We start from the raw sequence: 18423 nt of genomic DNA on the forward strand, positions 1-18423 counted from the left end.
AAAACAAAAGGAGCTTGTTCGAGGGTAGCCTACAACTTTGCCTCCTTAAAACAAAAGGAGTCTGTTCGAAGATTGCCTACGACTTTGCCTCCCTAAAACAAAAGGAGCCTGTTCGAGGGTAGTCTACGACTTTGCCTCCCTAAAACAAAAGGAGTCTGTTCGAAGGTAGCCTACGACTTTGCCTCCTTAAAACAAAAAAAGCCTGTTCGAGGGCCGACCAACCCTAATATTTTAGTACGTTAGAGAAGAAGGTGGACGCGGAATAATGATTGTGTAGCACTAATGAAAAGATTTTAAAATTCACCTCACAACCGGCCTCACTAGGTGGAGGGCAAATATGTGAAGTCCAAAATCACCGGTAGCCTTTATTCCGACCTGCCGCCTTCATTCCCAACATTTTTCTCCTCTCGTCGGAACTCCCGCCGTTGCATCTCTGTAATTTTGAAGCATTTGACTTCGTTTTCCATTTCACCGTTCCGGTATTCAACTTCTTCTCCTCAATGTCCTCCTCGAGCATCCTCTTCCGAGCTTCCAGGAGCCTGCACCGGAGCTCGCCGATCCTCATTGGCAACCAATCACAGAACTGCCGAACTTTTCCGATTCTCTACAGGCAATTTCACGGTCTCGTTGATGAGATCTCCGGCAAGGTTGAGGTTCTTAAGCCGTGTTTTCAAGGTTCTCTCCTCTCGTGTTTTAGTTAGGGTTTTTGTCACCATTGAATAGGCACTGTTCCATTCTGAAATCTTACTGTTTCGCTTGCGATTGCGCAATCTTTAGTTTCATGCTCTCATCACTCTTTGTGAGATCTTTGATTTCTATTCAATCTGGTTTGAAAAGTACAGAGAGTTTTCGTAACTAAATTGAAAAATCGAAAGGTGATTTCATCTGGATATGAACGAACAATGAACTTGTGAGTTTTTCTTGATTGCTGTTGATGTAGCATTGTTTCTTTAACATGATTTTGCATTTCTCATCATGTCTTAACCTGCATTGTTCTTAGATTTGGTACTTTCGGTGAATTTTTGCTCGCCAATGTTAGGATTCAAGGTTGTGTTTCCTGTCACTGATTAATAGGCTTCCTCTTCCAGTCTGCTCCAGTTCATGTGTCTCTACTAAATCATATAGTCTTCAATCCTTTCCCCTTCCAAAGATTTGGATTATCCTCTACTGCTTCCCATGAATCTTCTGAAAATGAAGAGAGGAGTGCAAAACAAGGTACTGTGAATTCTGAAGTGTCTAACCAAGCAGAGGAATTGAGTTCTACAACGGATTCCCATTCCACCAAGTCAAAATCAAGACGACAGAGAAGGCGGACAATAAGAACTGCATTTTCCAATTCGGATTCTGAGAGCGACGAACAACCTTCCATGGATGATCTAGTTAAATCACTGACACGAAAGGAAGAGCTTCTGAAGTCTAAGCACAAAGAGATTGAGAAAATGCAAGAGAAAGTCCTCTGTTCTTATGCAGAAATGGAGAATGTTATGGACAGGACAAAACGTGAAGCAGAGAATTCAAAGAAGTTTGCCATTCAGGTTTCTTGAATGTCATTCTCTTAATGCTATAAATTTTACGTCGGGTTTCCTCCCGGTACTCGGTTTGCTTAAACACGAGCTCATGTGTGTTATCATATGTTTGACAGAATTTTGCAAAGAGTTTGCTTGATGTTGCTGACAACTTGGGAAGAGCTTCATCTGTTGTTAAAGACAGTTTCTCAAAAATTGATGAATCTGAAGATCCAAGTGGAGCCGTAGCTCTTCTAAAAACCCTTTTAGAAGGGGTTGATATGACTGAGAAACAGCTTATGGAGGTAAATTTATATGCATAATTCACAAAACCCTTCAAGAGGAAAGCCACAAGTTTAGTCGATTGTTCTAAGGCTTAAGACACTTGTTCTTCAGGTATTTAAGAAGTCGGGGGTCGAGAAATTCGACCCTACAAGCGAGCCATTTGACCCGCATAAGCATTATGCTGTATTCCAAATACCGGATGGATCTAAGCCAGACGGCACTGTGGCTGTTGTGCTGAAGGTACTAGTTCCAATTTGTTATTCTGCTTATTCTCACAAGAACAAATGCATCTTAGTTCATATGCCAAGCAAAATTCATTTGATCAAACTGGAAAGGAACTGTCTTTTAGACTAAGCTATAAACAAATTTAGGAACAGCCATGTTAATGCATCATAACAAATATTTGCTTTCAACTTCTTTCAAGAACATGAGATCATCACTGATTATTTTAGGACACTGAATTGGTTGTGGAGAGATGTGATTTTCTCATGTTTTTTTTTTATGATAGTCTGGATATATGCTACATGATCGAGTTCTTCGGCCAGCCGAGGTTGGTGTGACTCAAGCAGTGGAAGATAATTAGACCGATTAATGTCTAAAGATACTGAAGCTGCTATGGCAGGCTCCCAAAAACAAGAACAAGAACAAGAACAAGAACATGGTGTTTGAGGTGCAAACAACCATTCTATCTTTCCAATTGAATTAGAACTTATTTTTCTTTTGTTAAAAAGAATAGCATTGAGTTATTCATATACATACCCACCATATGTGGTGCTTAAGACATTGTTACAAGCAAGCTTCATGTTTAAGGGGTCAAGGACAGAAGTCATTCCCAAGATTATCTACATGTTCAAGCCAAAAACCCGGATTAACGATGGTGCACGAGGGTTTCTAGCCAGTGCGACCATCTCGAGATGTAATCAAAACCCCTTGTGAGATCCCACATCGGTTGGGAGGGGAACAAAGCATTTTTTAAAGGTGTGGAAACTTCTCTCTAGTAAACGCATTTTAAAACCTGAAGGGAAGCCCAAAAGGGAAAAACCAAAAGGGACAATATCTACTTGCAATGAGCTTGGACTGTTACACTCGTTCTCTCGAGCGTTTATGGCCATTGTAGACCAAGTGTGCATGAGGATTTCGATTTACACATTTATTCAAAGCTTTTCATCCTAGGAAGAGAGACCAGGCAGCTTCGCTTACTCTATATGAACATTTTGAAAGGGCTTGTTTTTCCCAAAGCATTCTGATTGCACATTATTCAGGAAGAATAAATACACTTTCCATAACAAGCAAATTCTGAGAAAGTCGTCCTAGATTATATACTGATCCATCCCCCAGTAACACCCTAAGATCATATACAAACAGTCACTATAACATACTATGCTTCCAAGTTACTACTGCATGAGATACTAATTTCATAAGAGACTTGCTTCTTCTGCTATACCATTGTCCATAGGGTAAACCCAGTTTCAGCTCGGTCCCGTTTGCAGACTTTAAGAGCTCTTACCGGCAGAGTCTTGTTTCGGGTTCTGACCATTCAAGCACAAAGCCAAATCTAAATTGTTCCTGTTTCCATCCCGTGGGCTGTTCAGAATCTTGCTTGTTTCCTGCAAAGAGAATGATTCAAGTTCATCAAGTTCTTGAGAAGATCTACCATTTTGTACTGTTAGATCTACCATTCAAGTTCATCAAGTTCATCAAGTTCTTGAGAAGATCTACCAATTTGTACTGTTAGATCTACCATTCAAGTTCATCAAGTTCATCAAGTTCTTGTGAAGATCTACCATTTTGTACGGTTAGATTTACCATTCAAGTTCATCAAGTTCATCAAGTTCTTGAGAAGATCTACCATTTTGTACTGTTAGATCTACCATTCAAGTTCATCAAGTTCATCAAATAGCTACATTTTCTATGATTATGTTAATCTGGTAAACTATGCCACAGTTCATGAGTATGTGAATTGGAACTTGTCCCTAAGTGTGCCCCACTAGTAAAGATGATTTCCATTCTTCCTGGTTCCCTGAATCCAGAACTATACAGAGAAACCCAGTTTTATAACGAAAAAAACAGAACCACTCAAGTTTTCCTTTTCATTTTGTTTAGCTTTTTTTAGAACGGCGATGGAGATTCGAATCTCCAACCTCAAAGGAAGGAGTACATATTAAATGTCGTTGAGCTATGCTCATGTTGAACAAAACCTAGGACACGGACATGACACAAACATGTTTATTAAGTATACACATGAACTAGTTTATGCATCTATATGCTTATAAAAATGAGTTCGATGCATTTCAATACCATTTTTGTTTTGTATAATTATGTGTCTATTTATCGTACTTAAATGTTCAACGAGCACAAGTTCAATACATGTCCAACAAGTGTTGGAGCGTTTAAGTGTCTGGTATGGACACACTAGCCAAACTAAAGTGTCCGTTTTAGCACAACAATATGTGAGCAGATCCTCTAACCTTCGTATATGTCTAAATTAGTTGAGCTATGTTCTACGATCGTTCAGAAGATAAACGTGTAGAGAGCAAGTACAAGAACAAAGAAACTTCACTAAGTTAAATAAACCAAGTTGAAATCAATCAGTCACCTGAGTTTCTTCCTTGAAAACCTCATTGACATTTAGATCTCCCTGGGCGTCATTGCCCACAGTAGCCGTCTTCGACGCCGACTGGTCCATTTCTTTCACTCTAACTTCATCTTTGACACTCCTCAATCCTGCATTTTTCTGCTCCTCCAGCACAGCAATCTGCACATCACAACCAACACACACACACACAAATTGTTTGCTCGGAGTTTTAAATCCTAATCAAGAACAACAGGAAACAATAAGAAAAGAGTACGAGATGACCTATACTCACTCATAATCAAGACACAAATGAACAGAAACCACATCCTTTCATGAATCGTTGCCAAAAGTAAGCGCATACTAAAATCGGTAACTAGAAATCAAAAAGCACTGAATCATCCATAAAAAAATCAACGATATACGAGATTAACGAAGAATTTCAAACGGAATCGCAATCGCTCGCTCACCAAACACAGAGCATCAATCGGACATGAAAATGGATTCAAATAGAGCTTCAAACTTACAGGAGTGTAACGGAACTTCCGTCTAGGAGGCTCTTCAGGCGGCGCGGCAGTTCCGTCCGCTTCCGATGAAGTAGACGGATGAATCGGAGTCCAGCGACAGAGAAGAAGCTTCTGAGCGTTGGATTGGGACTGAGAAGAAGTCTGGTAATTGACACCGGAGGAAGATGAAGAGGCCAGCACCCACTTCTTCTTCCACCTCCGGACGGGGCCGTTGAAGACGGTGGCCGCCGGACCGTACCGCGACGAGGCTCGGCCCAATCTGGATCCGATTCCCTCCATTGAAGTTGAAGCCCCAGAAAAATTTTCTTCGGCACCGAGTCCGTGAAGCTTCCACTCGTAGACAACCGCCGTAACAACAAAACGACACCGTATTTTAACTTACTGTGAATACCATACTTGTAAATAACCTGAAAATGTAAGGGCATTTTGGTACTTTCCATTCATTTCTTAAATTTAACGAAAATATTTTGTATTTTCTTTCCATTTAAAAAGTTTATATTTTTGATTCCTCAAATTATAAAGTCGAGCGTTACATTCATATTCTTTGTAAAATCTAAGCAATCTTATTCCATATCCTTATTTTGTAGGACCCGCATGCTCGATATGAGTTTAATGTTTCTAAACTTGTCGTAAAAGTTGCTATAAACGTTATACGGTTTTCAAGTATCTCAAACCATCTCGACTTTCCCGCCTTTCAAATCTTTGAGTCAATCAAAGAAATAACGGTAAAAACGGTAGTAATTGAAAAATAGCTAAAACTACAAGATTGGGCGGTTCGTAGTACGATTTTCGGACGCAATTACTCGGTTCATAAACGCTCCTCCTCCTCTCTCAGTTGCCTATGAATTTCTCCTCCCTTAACTGCAACAAAACAAGCCCGAAACCCCTAAATAGTGGAAAAATCTAGATTCATTGACCCAAAATTGAACCGAATTCCAAAATAAAAATCAAGGAAAGATCGAGCTTACCACCAACCCTATTGTGATGCTTCTGTCGATAGATAAGGCACAATGATCAACAACGACGACATAACATATACATACAGTATAGTTGACAATCATTCTTATGATAACAACGTGCTAAAGAAGTCAAACAGTCACCAAAATAAGTTTTTCCCTAAAACAAAAAATCAAATCGTAGCCAAACATAAGCTCAATGCCACCACATACGATTGTACAAAGCTGTTCAAGAATAATTCCTAGTTGATGACACGAGCGACGATGATTTTTAGGGTTTTCCTTAGGTTGCATGCCCACCCGTTCTGAGACAAACCCGTGCTAATACCTTTTACACTCACGACTTGAACTTTCTTTCCCTCAAATATAGGTCGTTACACTGTGATGTCCCACATTGGTTAGGGAGGAGAACAAACCACCATTTTATAAGGGTGTGAAAACCTCCCCTAGCAAACATGTTTTAAAGCTGTGAGGGGAAGCCCAAAAGGAAAAGTCCAAAAAGAACAATATCGGCTAGCGATGGATTTGGGTCGTTACAAATGTGTCAGCCTTCTCGCTATTTCCTGAAGGGGGGTAGACACGAGGCGGTGTGCCAGTAAGGACGCTGGGCCTCGAATGGTACTTTCTTCTCGCTGTTTCCTGAAGGGGGGTAGACACGAGGCGGTGTGCCAGTAAGGACGCTGGGCCCCGAATGGTACTTTCCTAGTAGACGCGTTTTAAATCCTTGAGGGAAAGCCCAAAGAGGACAACGAAAGCCCGAAAGGGAAAGCTCAAAGAGACAACAAACCCACCGACAACAAACCCACCATTTATAAGGGTGTGGAAACTTCCCCCTAGTAGACGCGTTTTAAAGCCTTAAGGGGAAGCCCGAAAGGAAAAGCTCAAAGAGAACAATATCTGCTAGCGGCGGATCTGGGTCGTTACATACACATTGCGACTTAAAACAATATTATCTCAGTTTAAGTACCTCACGAACCCATTTTAAATCAATTATACTCAACACTGGTTAAGATATATACTCATTCCGTACATATTAGCATCGATCTAAGATGATCAAAGCCCGTCAACTATAAGCACATATTCTTTTTATAGCTACAAAGTCAGTAAATGACTCACAAACCATCCCATTACAAAGTTATAATAAACAAAAAGAAAAGACAGAATATGGGCAGCTCCTTTGACCTCTCTCTTTTGCCTGTTTGATTCATGTTCTTTCCTATGTAACATATCACATCCTTAAAAGACACAACAAACAAACACCAAAAGAGAGAAGAAAGCACTGTGTTTTGTTATATGTTCTTTGGTTGTTGTTCGTCTCTTGTTTATGCAAGCGAAAGCGATGCCACAATGTGAAAGAATTGAAGCTTCTCGAGAAGGTCTTTAGCATGATTCGTTGCTCTACGTTCCACTCGACTGAAGAGCTCCTCGCTTAGCCGATCACCGATATGGGCGTCGACGAGAACACCAGAGACGCTTCGACAACTGTTGGCTAATGCTCGACCGACCTCTGCTGCATCGTCAGGCTGGTTCACTACTAATGGGCTACCTCCCTTGAAAACCTCAAGCTTGTTTATCGAAAAGGAACCATCTGCTTCTACTACTTCCTTGAAGTCTTGCAAACTAGGAGCATACACGGGAATGTTGAAACTATCACGTTTCTCACTACTGATCAATCCCTGCAGTAACAATAACACGCTCGTCTTATTAGATAATTAGATAATTTATTAAATTTTAAATTCATAGTATTAAACGAATCATCAGTTAGATTATAACGGTCTTATTCAATAATTTCTCGATCGTGGTAACACAATCATTTTCCTTGTGACAAGTGGACGGTAGGATGGAATTGTGAAATGAAGGATCAGACGGTGAGGAATGATGGGGGGTTTAATCATGACCAATGGATGTGCATCACAAAAGTAGAAAGAAAAAGGGTTTAGTGAGACCGGCAACACCCAATTATTATTCCTAATTATGGGCTATTTTTTTTGCTTTTTTGGTCTGCTAAAGGACAGATATGAACAAGTGGGTGGGGATATTTTTCAGTTGCATTTTTACGTACGAAATTAAATCCCACAAAATTAATCAACGGCTGTGATTATTCTCTCTAAAAAAATGTTTTCTTTTAAATAATCAACGGCTGTGATTATTCTAAAAAAAAAAAGAATTAAATGGCCCATTTATTTAAAAATATATATAAAGTGCATGAGAATAAGCTAAAAATTACATATTTATATTTTTTTTAAATTTTTTTTAGGTTAAATTAAAATTTTAATTTGTTTATATAGTTCGGACATATTTTATTTCGTCGTGTTGTCTAGCTCATATGGTTTATGCTTAATTTCGATTTGATTTCAATTTGCTCCTTAAGTTTACTATTAATTTCAGTTTGAGCCGTATATTTCTAAGAATTATAATTTAACCCTATAATATTAAATGGGTTAAATTATAATTTGGATAAAATTCTAATATAATTTTTATAATTTGATATATTATTTAATTTCTTAAAATATAGGGAAGATTTTTAATTTTTAAATTATAAGGGGTAAATTCTAAATTTTCTTAAACTATAGGGACTAAATTGATAATTTAACCGTTTTTTTATAAATAATTTTAAATAAAATTTATGAAAAAATCCAAAAAATAAAAAAAAAAATGTTGGTATTAAAAAGAATTAAGATATATATTTGTACCTCTTGGACAAGATCATCCCAAGCATCCTGAAAGTGGGTCCCAAAGAGGAGGCCGGCGCCACCTTGGTCGGTGGGGTCCAGTGAGGTCCGTCCCAAGCAGACAAGGAACATGGACCCACCTCTCTTCAGCTCGTGGGCCCTGGCCCACAGAAATCCGGCTAGGTCCGTCTGAAATTGCTTCCGGTAAGCCGCCGCCGCCGCCTCGTTTGCGCCGTGGATCGACACCCTCCCTCTGTTGTACGCCGTCGACCTCACATCCACCACGCTCTCCGGCACCTACGTGTCCGTGGGTCCCACAAACTCAGATTATTAGATTAAATTATTATTATTTTAAATTTTTATTCAATTTTGAAAGTTTTTTAAATTAAGAAATTAAAAAAAAGAATATTTAAAAAGTTTAATAAAAAAACTATCTAATATTTTTAAAATATTAATAAAATAAAAAATATTATCAATAATAACGAAAATGCTTACGTCATTACTCCTCGGGAATATTAAAATTAAATCCAACCAAAAATAATAGAAAAAGAAAGTCAATAGTTACAATTTATTATTATTATTTTTATTATTATATTTTTGCAAATTTCAACCGCCATGCATATAATAATAATAATAATAATAATAATAATTTAGAATCTCCAACAAAATATTCCATTGGAGAGTTTTTTTTTTAATTAAAAATTAATATAATTTCGAGTACATTTAAAATTGATTAGGTAAATAATTATTTTCAAATTAAAATGAATTGTAATTATAAATTATTTTTTATATTTAATTTTAAAAAAACAAACAAATATTAACCTGAGAGAGCCAATGCAAGGAAAACGCGGAGTGAAAAACATCGATGGACCGAGCTGGGAACAGGCGGCGGTAGAAGGAGCCGGGAACGCCGGCGGCGAAGTAAGAGCGGTGGTTGTCGGCAGCGAGGCACTCCTCCATGCTGCCGCCGTAAGTGGCCAACGGGGGGAGGAGCTGGAAGAGGGTATTGAAGTCATTTCCAGGGAGATCGGAGAAAAAGGCAGAAAATTCCGGTGGGTCGACGGCCAAGGCCTCAAAGCGCTTTATAATGTGCTTTATGATGACGTCGATGATGTAAATGGTGTTGCTGCCGCAGCTGCAGCCGAGATCCACCACGACGAAGGGGAGTTCCGGCGAGTTGAGATGAACTCCGTCTAGTGTTTCTTTTAGGAGATGAAGGACTGATCGGGCATGTTGTGCTTGAGCTTGAGAATTGTTGGCGTAGCTTGCTTCGCCTTTACCGCCTTTCATGCTTAGCATTCGCTCGAGTTTGATGTTCGAAACGATGACGTTGTCGCCCTTGGGAGCCATGGGAAAGGCGTTGTGCTTTTTATGGCTAAGGTTTGGAGAAGGGAAGAGTGTTTGTGAGAGGGTTTTATGGTGAGGGTGCTAAGTTAGTGATGAAAGATGGTTGGCTTAAGAGAGTTGGATATTTATAAAGAAGAAAAGGGGTAAAAATAATAACTTCTATTCTTTCTTTCCCTTCACCAGTAAAAAGATTAGTAGATATCCATTTATGGAACCGAACATGAAATGAAGAGGGATCCGGGATGGAGATTAGATTATCCAGCCTTGACCCACCAAAATCTCCGATGGGCTTGAGCTGGTACAACTGATATCAAAGTCAAACACTGGGCGGTGTGATAGTGAGGATGCTGGGTCCTGAAGGAGGGTGGACACTGAGCAGTGCGCTAGCGAGGACGCTGGGCGCGGAAGACACCAGACGGTGTGTCAGCGAGGATGCGGGGCCCCAAAGGAGGGTGGATTGTGAGATCCCACATTGGTTGGAGAGGGGAACGAGCATTCTTTATAAGGGTGTGGAAACTTGTTCCTAGGAGACACATTTTAAAAACCTTGAGGGGATTCTGGAAGGGAAAGCCAGAAGAGGACAATATTTGCTAGTGGTGGACTTTTGTTGTTACAACTGATATCAAAGTTAGACATCGGGCGGTGTGATAGCCAGGACGCTAGGCCTTGAAGGAGGGTGGACACCGGGTAGTGTGCTAGCGAGGACGTTGGACCCTGAAAGAGGGTGGACACTGGGCAGTGTGCTCGTGACGACACTGGGCCCTGAAGGAGGGTGAACACCAGGCATTGTGCCAACGAAGACACTGGCCCCAAATAGGGTGGATTATGAGATCCCACATCGGTTGGAGAGTAGGAACGAACATTGTTTATAAGGGTATGGAAACCTCTCCCTAAGAGACAGCATTTTAAAAACCTTGATGTGAATCCCAGAACCGAAAGACTGAAGAGGACAATATCTGACAATGGAGGGCTTAGATTTTCCATCATTGACCAGCTCAAATCTCCGCTTTCCTTCACTCTATTATTGATTTATTATTATGTTTTCAATTTTTCTAGTAATAAACGATTTTTTTTACGATAGTTAGAATTGAAATAGGAGACAAGAACGGAGATGGAGAGGTTTCATTGTCTCCACTCCACTCTCGATGAACGTCTCTAATTATTAATTAATAAAAAAAGTTTATATAAATGGATGGGCAGAAATGCAAATATATAAAAATATTGGGGCTCACATGCATAAGATAAAAAAAATCCTAGATTTCCGCCGGATTTTGATGTATATTAATTATCTAAGCTTAATTAATATTATTAAACCTAGTTTTGGCAGCTAATGCAAACTGAAATAACAGAAATTAATCATCCAACTCAACTGTTTTTATAACAATATTTATATACATAGGGTTAGTTATTGTTTGTTAATGAAACTTAATCCAATAGGGAGTAGTGGCATGTATAATATTAAATTCAAATGTAGAACCCGAAAAGTTACCATAGGTTAATCTAGCAGTAAAAATTAAATTACTTGTCGGACCTTAGGCGAGGTTTGTCTTCACCAATCAAACATCACTTGTGCGAAATCCAAGTTTGTTTAACCACACACGCTGCCTGCACGTGTATGTTAAATCGTCTGCGACACATTCGACATGCATTTACACTAGGCAAAGTCATTCGGTTCGACCTTGCTTCTACTCGAGACTAAGGTCTCTCAATGCAACGTCGCATCTCATCTTGTCATCTCGATCCCCATCGACATGGTCCATATGTCTTGACGTCATCTTGTCAACTCATTCGGTCATGCTATCAAGAATGGGCTCGCGTGTTGCTCATCTCATCAGGACTTCCCGAACATCCATCCATTCGGGTTCTATCGAGGCATCGACCCTCCCGTGCCCATGTCGTGTCATTTACAGATACCGTGCTGGATAGCAGGTGTATGTAGCAACCTCCAACACGCGGATTGGGGCGCAATACCGACACACCTGTACTGCCTGGTACTGTCCTTGAAAAACCCATTTCAAAGGAAGTCGCCCGAAACACTCGTCTTGACACGCTCGCCAACACTGTGACACATGTATGTGCTACAGGATAGCTCACTTAGGCCACAGGGCCCAGAGGTGGTGGAGAGCTTATCTCCCTACCCAATAGTTATATGTTGTAAGCCGTTGTTATTGCCTTTTTGCTTGCATCACATATAACACCAATTTCAATCTTTCAAACTCTCTGCCCCCGTTTTCTAAAACTTTCTTCTTGAACCGGGACCAGAGACTCGAGCATACGTCACTTAGCCATAGGCGACACAAGAACAAATTGGCTTAACTCGTTGCTAGGAAGTCAGTGTCGCACCCTCCCAAGAGTTCAAAAATATATTTTCACAAAAATAGTTTTTTTTTTTTTTTTTAAAAAAAAACCTATAATTTTTTAAAGTGTTTTATATTTATTAAAATTAAATAAAAATATTTTTTTTTCGTAATAAAATTATTCCATAACTTTTATTAAATTCACTTTATACTATTAATTTTGTTTAAAATTGATAAACCCATTATTAATATCGTAATATAATGAGATAATTATTTAATTAAAGTATGATTATTACTAATTAACCGCTTTATTTCTTTTTCTAATATTTATTATTTATAATGATTTAATCTTTATAATTTCAAAAATATAACGTCACTGGTCACCAATAATCATTAAGACAATAAAAAAAAAATTAATAAATTTAATTAAAATTAACAAAAATAATGCTTTTTTTCATTTTTTAAATTTTAATTTTAAAAATTTAACCATAAATTTATGTATTTATGCAAAGAAACTTTAATTTTAAAATAATTAAAAAAAATATAATAAATTTATGTATTAAGTAATTAAGTTGATAATAATGGAAATTTAATTATAAATGGATTAATATATGTAATTAAAGGGATAAATACGGAAGAACAGTGATTAATTAGAAAGCAAGTTGATTAGTTTAACACAAATGATTGTGTTATTTGGAGTTATGAGTAATTATGTATTTTAAAGAGGATTAAAAAAATTAAAGCGTTCTAGCCTGACTATCTACAGCAATTCTATAATAATAGGTGTACAAATGATTGAGAGTTATTATTATTTTTTTAATTATATAAAAATATAGAGTTTTTTTTTTTTATTTCATAAATTAATTATATATCGAATGTATAATAAACCCTTAAATTTTTGCAAATTTATTATTATTTTTTTTTATTGAATGAACTGACGTTGATATATGCTAGTAGTAGGCTTGAGTTGTTATCAATGGTATCAAAGTTAGTTACTCTAAGGACACCGAGTCCTTAAGAGGATGGATTATGAGATCCTACAACCAAAATTAGTTACTTCGAGGATGGTGAGTCCCTAAGAGGGGTGGATTGTGAGATCCTACAACCAAAATTAGTTACTCTGAGGACACTGAGTCCCCAAGAGGGGTGGATTGTAAGATCCTACCACCAAAATTAGTTACTCCGAGGACGCTGAGTCCCCAAGAGGGGTGGATTGTAAGATCCTACCACCAAAATTAGTTACTCCGAGGACGCTGAGTCCCCAAGAGGGGTGGATTGTAAGATCCTACCACTAAAATTAGTTACTCCGAGGACGCTGAGTCCCTAAGAGGGGTGGATTGTGAGATCCTACAACCAAAATTAGTTACTCCGAGGACACTGAGTCCCCAAGAGGGGTGGATTGTAAGATCCTACCACCAAAATTAGTTATTCCGAGGACGTTGAGTCCCCAAGAGGGGTGGATTGTGAGATCCTACAACCAAAATTAGTTACTCCGAGGACGCTAAGTCTCCAATGGATTGTGAGATCATACAACCAAAATTAGTTACTCTGAGGACGCTGAGCCCCCAAGAGGGGTGGATTGTGAGATCCCACGTCGATTAGAGAGAGGAACGACACATTACTTATGAGGGTGTGGAAACGTTTTTCTAATAGACATGTTTTAAAACTGTGAGGCTGATGATAATGATATGTAACTAAGTAAAGTAGACAAGTATTTGTTGGTGGTGGAATTGGGCGAAAATTTAATTTTTTTTTTATTATTTTTTTTTTATGGAAGTAAATAATAATAATCTTTGAAAAGTTAGATTAATTCATTGTTAAATTTTGAATTTTGTCAAATTTGAACCATATACAAAAATAAAACAGTGATTTATTGATTAGTTGTGATGCTTGAGTAAACGAGTGGTACATGAATGAATCGAGACCACATTTGAATGAGAGTAATCTCGAGAATATAATGATTAGAATAACTTAAAAGAGGAAGCATGAAAGTGATGACAAAGTAAACGAAAAAGACTCGTGTTGGCTCAGTCGATAATCTTCATCTTTAAAAGCAGACACGGTGTTCGTGGGTTAAGTTGGTTAGGCTGAGATATTTTTATACACCAAGTCTAATTATTCGTAGGTAAATTATCTTTAAAATAATTAAAAATTATTTTTTAAGAATGGTAGAAAAATAAATAATAAATAATAAATAATTATAAAATTAAATAAAATAAATAAATAAATATATATATATATATATAATTACATCATAAGCAAAAATGTATATTTTAAACTTAACAATAAATTCAAGTTGGTTCAATTCTACGCAATCTAAACGGTACGAATTGAACTGAGTTGATTAGATTTTCCGAGTCGTCAGGTTTTTATTTTTAATTAGTTCAATAAAAATACTCGTTCCACCAATTGTTCTACGAATTGAACTAGGTTGATATGATTTTTCGAGTCATCAGGTTATTCTTTTAATTAGCTCGGTAAAAATACTCTTTCCACTAGTTGTTCTACGAATTGAACTGGGTTGATCTGATTTTTCGAGTTATCATGTTATTCTTTTAATTAGTTCGGTAAAAATACTCATTCCACCAGTTGTGCTACGAATTGAACTGGGTTGATCTGATTTTTCGAGTCATCAGGTTATTCTTTTAATTAGCTCGGTAAAAATACTCTTTCCACTAGTTGTGCTACGAATTGAACTGGGTTGATCTGATTTTTCGTGTCATCAGGTTATTCTTTTAATTAGCTCAATAAAAATACTCGTTCCATTAGTTGTGCTTGTACTAATCAGTCGAGAGAGTCAAACTGAGTATAACTTATCCATCGAGAAGTGAATTTACAGATCGTTGGTTCGATTTTCACACACGTTACCATTGTTGAACTAAAAAAAGTCGGGAATCGAAAAAAAAAACAAAAAAAAAACACACCAACCAAAGAGCAAAATAATTACATTCCAAATAGGGAAACAATAGAGTACTCCTCTTTCTCTTATTCTTAAATACATACAATCATAAAGCTTGGCATGCAATGTGGTTGACAACATTATTAAATGTAATGAATAAAAGTGTAATTTATTTTTTATCTATATATTTTTAATATATTTCTATTATTTTAATTAATTAATTAATTAATTAATTAATTAATTCTTTTACCCAATAATTAAATTATTAAATGATAATTATATGTCAATTATAATGTGTCAAAATACGTATTTGATTTGTAATAATTTTGTATGTTTAAATGGATAAAGATTACAATCATTTTGATTCAACCGTTCTAACCCGACCTTAAATTATGGAGTGTATAGTGTCACAATCGCACTCTTACGAGACGTTTGTATGTGATTGTGTGACACTCACTCTCACCATCGAGTGAATCAGCCGACTCGAAATTGTGTCGTCTCCAGCCTGATGACGTTTACACAAGCCTCTAGCTTTGGTTTAAGTAGAAGGTTCTAGAAAATGGGGACAGAGAGAGATTTTAGAAAAAGAGAAATGAAGAAAGCAATGTTACAGGCTATAAGCGAAAAAGGCAACATAACGGCTTAGATAACATATAACTATGGGTAGGACGAACTGATGAGTAAAACAGAGTAATAAAGTGATATAGTAAGGGGTTTTGGCATGTAAAGGTCACACAGTCATAGACAACACGGTTTGGACAAGCATGACCACGACACATAGCACGGATAGTTTAAGACTTGTTTACTGTTTATAAAAAACCTATGTTTGAAACAACAATCTCGAAAGATTAAACAACCAAGTCCATACGTAACATTATTTTTAATCTCGTTCTCTGTGGCTGACATAAATATTATTTAACCGCTAAAAAAAGTGAACCATGATGTAATAACCCCGTAAAATAACTGGTGGAAGGTTTGTTGGAGAAATGTTTTAAACCGAGTTGGTCGCGTTGGTGGCTCGAGCAATCCAAATAGAGTTCACAACACAATCGAACCGAGCTCACCCCTTATTTTCGGATCGAATTGTAAGGTTGTTCTCGTTTGAAAAAAATCATATTTATCCATAATACATGTTACGTCAATAACTAAAATTTCATAAAATTCAAATATTAAACATTTACGAGTCACAACGCATCATTAACATAGGTTATAAACATCAAATACGCGTAATCTTTATAATAATCTTAAAATATACGGTAAGGTCAGGTTGAAGCCATATTTTCAGTTTGGTCGGGTTGACCCGACAAAAAAATGTCAATTTACGAATCAACCCGAATGTTCGATTTTTTTATAAATTCAACCCAACTCAAACTGAAAATAATCATCGGTAACCATCAGTAACGTTGTTTTTAATCTTATTTACCGTACCACTACAAAAATTACCACATAGTGATTACTTTTTTAATCTCAATCTCAATTCCAGAAATCAAGGTTAATTTTTTTTAAACTTAGAACAAAATTAATTTCTAATCATTAATTAGGACTATGGGTTTTGTGGACTAACTTTTTGGTTGGCAAAAATCAAAGCCTACAAAAGGTAGGGATATTTATCCTATAGACTTCGATGGGACGTAAATTAAATCAATGTCGGCTTTAGTCTGTTATGTATGGTCGTCATACTCACGGTTTTAAAACGTCTCCTCAATTGATGTGAGATTTCACTATCTACCCTTTTCGGGATCCAGAGTCTTCGCTGGCTCTGATACCAATTACAACAGTCCAAACCCACCGCTAGCCGATATTATTGTCCTCGACCTCACAGTTTTAAAACGTGTCTACTAGAGAGAGGTTTCCACACAGTTATAAGAGATGTTTTGTTCTCTCTCCAACCGAGGTGGGATCTCTTAAAAAATGAAATATTTAAATTATATTAAATAAAATAGAATTAATAATTTAAAATGCTTCCGAATTCGGTACGAAAATATATAGATGACATTTGGTAGTCCCTAAAGTTGAATATATTTAGACTTCAGTCCCTACGTGCTTTTTGAAGTCATTATTATCTCTATCCTCGAACTAAAGCTTAACTAAGTATTCACGTCGTAAACAAAAAGCACGGGAGACCTAACTGGAGTCCTAATCCATTTTTATCATGTTCTAATCCATGTAATAATTAAGAACAACGTAGCTTAAGATATTTTCGCACGCCCTATATCAGGTCATAGGAACGTCAATTACTAACGCCCTTAATCTTTAAAACACTTCATTTTTAGCCCTAAACTTCTTAAAGACCTCCCGTTTTCTTTATCTACTAGGTCAACTCACACGAACATGTATCATAAAACCCACACAATCATCTTTACTGGGATAATACGCAACGTGGGTTGCTACCATTCTTCAATATTACTCTTCGAAACCGTAACCCTAGCCCTTTATCCTTGATTGCGAGAGGACGGTCCCAAGTTTTGACTTTTTAATCGTGAGACCAAAAAGTAAATACGAATAACTCCTAATTTTACTTTGTTTTTTCCTGTTCTGTCTACACCATCTAAACGAACTATTTTTTAAAAAAATACGTCAAAAATGAAAATTTTGAATCGAAAGCAACGTATCTATAATAGAGCTACATAATTTAACCTAAACCGACCTACGATAATATCTATATATATATATATATATATATATATATGAAGTAAAAAGAAAAAAAAAGTGAGACGTTGGAGATCGTGTAGTCAATTGTGTTGAAATTGCACGCTATCCAACCATGAGTGGGAAAGAAACAGCCACCCATTTTTGTCAACATTCCAACCAAAAAAAATATACCATTAATCTTGTCTTTTTTTTCTCTCTCTAGAAGTCATCGCCGCCGTGATGGTCGCCGGAGCACGACATACTAGGCGGTGGTTGCCTCCTTTTCCTTCTCTCTCTACTTTTTAACTTTAACCACCTAATTAACTAACCTTTAACCTAAAACCGAGCTCATGGGTTACTCTAAATTTCACTCGTGAATTGAAAATTTGATGAAAGAAATAACCTTGTAAGATCTCGTATTTTGATATCGTGTAAAATTACCATTCAACCCAGAGTAAATTTACTTTTCTTTGTTTTTTTTTTTGAGGTAAAATTATGATCGACACAAGTTGTGTCGAGGGAATGGTCCATAGACCGGGACCTCTAGTTGTTGTACATACGACACGATGTTCATAATTAACCTCTTTAACTTTTATTATGAGGGTCTAAGTATATTTTACAATTTATTACGAGGACGCCCCTAACGAGAAAATACACGTATAATCGACCTAATCACTGCCCTACGTTCCATAAAATCGAGTTGCTAACGAGAGAATTGTGAGAAGATTATTG

At 37.0% G+C, this 18423-nt stretch overlaps 3 protein-coding genes across 4 annotated transcripts; 1 reads left to right on the plus strand and 2 right to left on the minus strand.

Annotated features, from left to right (window-relative positions):
* Positions 1 to 268: 268 nt before the first annotated feature.
* On the plus strand, positions 269 to 2573 carry LOC111797274 (grpE protein homolog 2, mitochondrial). Of its 2 annotated transcripts, none has more exons than XM_023680233.2 (5): positions 269 to 675; positions 1075 to 1535; positions 1643 to 1810; positions 1902 to 2030; positions 2299 to 2573. In XM_023680233.2, the coding sequence occupies exons 1-5, from the start codon at positions 501 to 503 to the stop codon at positions 2371 to 2373; spliced, it is 1008 nt and encodes a 335-aa protein (XP_023536001.1). In that variant the 5' UTR covers positions 269 to 500; the 3' UTR covers positions 2374 to 2573. The 2 variants fall into 2 exon arrangements, with proteins under 2 accessions (XP_023536001.1, XP_023536002.1); XM_023680234.2 differs by having other exon boundaries at positions 272 to 647; positions 1089 to 1535.
* Positions 2574 to 2981: 408 nt separating this feature from the next.
* Positions 2982 to 5231, minus strand: LOC111797276 (uncharacterized). The gene is made up of 3 exons (XM_023680235.2): positions 4890 to 5231; positions 4387 to 4545; positions 2982 to 3397 (listed from the first exon to the last, which is right to left on the minus strand). Exons 1-3 carry the CDS (start codon positions 5166 to 5168, stop codon positions 3284 to 3286), a joined length of 552 nt encoding a protein of 183 aa, XP_023536003.1. The 5' UTR covers positions 5169 to 5231; the 3' UTR covers positions 2982 to 3283.
* A 1682-nt stretch (positions 5232 to 6913) lies between these two features.
* On the minus strand, positions 6914 to 10054 carry LOC111797338 (indole-3-acetate O-methyltransferase 1). The gene is made up of 3 exons (XM_023680319.2): positions 9340 to 10054; positions 8539 to 8814; positions 6914 to 7521 (listed from the first exon to the last, which is right to left on the minus strand). The coding sequence occupies exons 1-3, from the start codon at positions 9865 to 9867 to the stop codon at positions 7168 to 7170; spliced, it is 1158 nt and encodes a 385-aa protein (XP_023536087.1). The 5' UTR covers positions 9868 to 10054; the 3' UTR covers positions 6914 to 7167.
* Positions 10055 to 18423: the final 8369 nt, after the last annotated feature.

The sequence above is a fragment of the Cucurbita pepo genome, chromosome 6, assembly GCF_057944985.1.
Source record: "Cucurbita pepo subsp. pepo isolate OVF chromosome 6, ASM5794498v1, whole genome shotgun sequence".
NCBI lineage: Eukaryota > Viridiplantae > Streptophyta > Magnoliopsida > Cucurbitales > Cucurbitaceae > Cucurbita > Cucurbita pepo.